Genomic DNA, 2648 nt, shown 5'->3' with positions numbered 1-2648 from the left:
TTTTTTTGGGGGGGGGGGGGGGTTGGCCCTTTAAAAGCATCAAAGAAGCCCCACTGAAGCGCCCCATCTATACAGATGTTGGGGGAGCCGGGTCCAACTAACGCGATGCCTCTTCCAGGCATGTGTTGGGCTTGGTGTGGGAATGCATTGAGTTTTAAGATTTGGTTTTTTGTTTTATTTTTACATCTGTAAGCAACCATTAAATGGTAACTTATTCATTCTAAATTGTTAGCGTAAAAAGCTCCAAATAGATACTAAAAGTATAAATTAAATTCACTAGAGAAAATTATATTTTTGTGTTCCTCAAACCAGCATATACAAGAGGGAGGAATGGAAAAGAAGAAAAAGAGAAAAGGAAAATACAACTGCAGAAAGAGGGAGAAAAAAAAATGGAAACTAAGCCTAGAACATTTCTTAAATTGCTGGAGAGATTCAGTGTGGCTGCAGTGACAATTATTTTTTTATTATTAGCTTTATCATGCAATCACAGGGTTACACAGGAGCATAAACAAATTAGGAACACAATCCCAAAAAAGTTTCAGAAACATTGATCTGAACAATTTTTAAATACTCAGAACTTTTTGGAAAAAACTTTTATAGATTTTGCTCATATTCTTCAATGAGCACTACCAAATTCAAGTTTGGTAACATTCAGATTTTAAAACGAATGCCAGGTTTGTTTTTTTAAATGCAAAAAAGGAAAAGATTATAGTTTTCGTGGCTGCAGATTTGAAAAATGACTAAAAATTGACAAAAAAATCTTTATTAGCAAGATGACATCAAATATTACAAAAAACCCATTTTCTTGTACCTGTCTGCCACGATGGAGCCCTGAACTGTGGCAAAAGGGTAGTTCCTGAAGAGGCAGCCTGGACAGTGAGAGACTCAATTGCAGAGAGAAAATTCATAACTGAAGTTTCTTTAGTGTTATTTCCAGCACTGTGTATACTGGTATCAAATATTCCAGTAAGACCTATATTTGGAAAAACACAATTGTTATTTCACACTGAAATGTATATTACAGTCAGAGATAGATCAGCTTCTCAAAGAATTTAAAAGGGCAGGGAGAGGCAAAAATAAGTAAGTAAACAAACAACCTTACTGTACTGCTTCTTTAAAAAAAGTTTCTTGCATGAAACATCAGCACTGGTGTCAGTCATTAGTGAAATACATCTGGAAATGCAAATGGAAGGTGCCCAAAAATATTTTAAAATTCCATAATTCAAAGTATTTTGATTTATTATTAGGAAGCAATGCCATCAGTTGTAAGTTTTCTTTATGCATCTTCCTTTCTTGCAGGTTTTGTTCCAGTCTTTGAGAAGTGCTGAAGTAACCTATCATCAAATTTTCTGGGCTAAAATATTAGCTGGCATTGAAAAACACATTCTAAGGTTGTACATATTTGTATGAATCAACATGCATTCATTCTTGCATGATTAGCCTTCTAATTTTCACAAAAATTGCTGGTACAGTACCAGTAACTTGCCTTCAGAGCAACCAAATAATATTTTGCACATATAGTATGCCCCTGATTATAACAAGCACCCTAATTCTCAAAGGCTCCAAGAAGGAAAAAAATATCTTACCTTGGAGTACAGGTTAAGTACCTCAGTTCTGAGATCTCTGAAGTGGCCACATGCCAGAGCTGGGGGCTTGAAAGCCAGGGACCATGGGCTGGGGCTAGGGAGCCCCATGCTGTGGACCATGTGGTGGAGCCAGGCCTGATCTGGTTGCAGCACCCCTGGGACTGTGCAACTCTGCATGCTGGCTCCAGAGCAGTGTGATGCCTGACCCACCACACAACCAGAGAGCCAGCATGTGGTCCTGGACTCAGTGCACTGCATCCAACCCAGCACATGGCTCCAGAGCCAGTGTGCAGGGTCCAGCAGCAGGCCAGCCCCATGCACCAGCCTGATCTGGTACACTGTCAGGAAAGGGGGGTTTCCTATGGGTCTAGATGTTTGGCAGTGCCAGCAGGGTGGTGGGACCCATGGAGAGCATTTTCCTTACATATAATGTGTGCACCAATCTTCCCTAGCTGGTTTGGAAGGAAAAAGGTACGGGTTATGTGCGACAAAACACAGTATTTGGCCTTTGTGTGTAGAATAAGTTAACAGTTACTTAGACAAGTACTGGTAACTTAACATGCAATATCTGAAGGAGAAAAGCCACAGGAGATTTCCCTTTTTGTTGGTACAGAATTAGAACAGATTACAAATCATAACATGTTCTACTGTCCTAATGGAAACATAGAAGGGAAGTGGTGAAGTGTTAGCTTCTCTAAAAGAATTCTGCTATCAGCTTGCTCTTGAAAGTAACAGCAAATGCTTTTTCATTACAGGCACCTTAAGACTATAAAATTAACTTCAAGATTGTTTTATAAAAGAGCATTCTATTAGTCATTTAAACTATGTTTTCATGACAGATAGTTACCAGTAGGATGGTGTGTGGTAGCATATCCAGGAAGCTGATGAGAAGCTGCAAATGTCTGTCTGTGAAGAAGATCCGTTTCTGAATGTGATGGATGTCCTCCTCCATAAGTTAAACTAAAGAATAAATGAAATGTGGTAAGCTAAAACACACAAGCAAAAAGCAAGTAGATGAAACAGTGACAAGAAGCTGGAAAACTGTAGAAAAGGAAAAAAAAA

General features: G+C 38.8%; 1 protein-coding gene across 2 annotated transcripts in view; it reads right to left on the bottom strand.

Moving 5' to 3' along the window:
• QSER1 (glutamine and serine rich 1) overlaps window positions 1-2571 on the bottom strand; it is a 44665-nt gene extending 42094 nt beyond the window's left edge. The window contains exons 1-2 of one of the 2 annotated variants that reach the window (XM_019519528.1): window positions 2434-2571; window positions 812-973 (exon numbers count right to left, since the gene is read on the bottom strand). In XM_019519528.1, the coding sequence (XP_019375073.1) occupies window positions 812-908 (97 nt within the window). In that variant the 5' untranslated portion in view covers window positions 909-973; window positions 2434-2571. The remainder of the gene's footprint in view (window positions 1-811; window positions 974-2433) is intronic. The other variant, XM_019519527.1, reaches the window with a different exon arrangement.
• Between the last annotated feature and the right edge of the window lie 77 nt (window positions 2572-2648).

The sequence above is a fragment of the Gavialis gangeticus genome, unplaced genomic scaffold (assembly GCF_001723915.1).
Source record: "Gavialis gangeticus isolate Ggan-Ray unplaced genomic scaffold, GavGan_comp1, whole genome shotgun sequence".
Taxonomy (NCBI): domain Eukaryota; kingdom Metazoa; phylum Chordata; order Crocodylia; family Gavialidae; genus Gavialis; species Gavialis gangeticus.
Note: the sequence above shows the minus strand (reverse complement) of the source record. Positions and strands in the feature narration are given on the sequence as shown.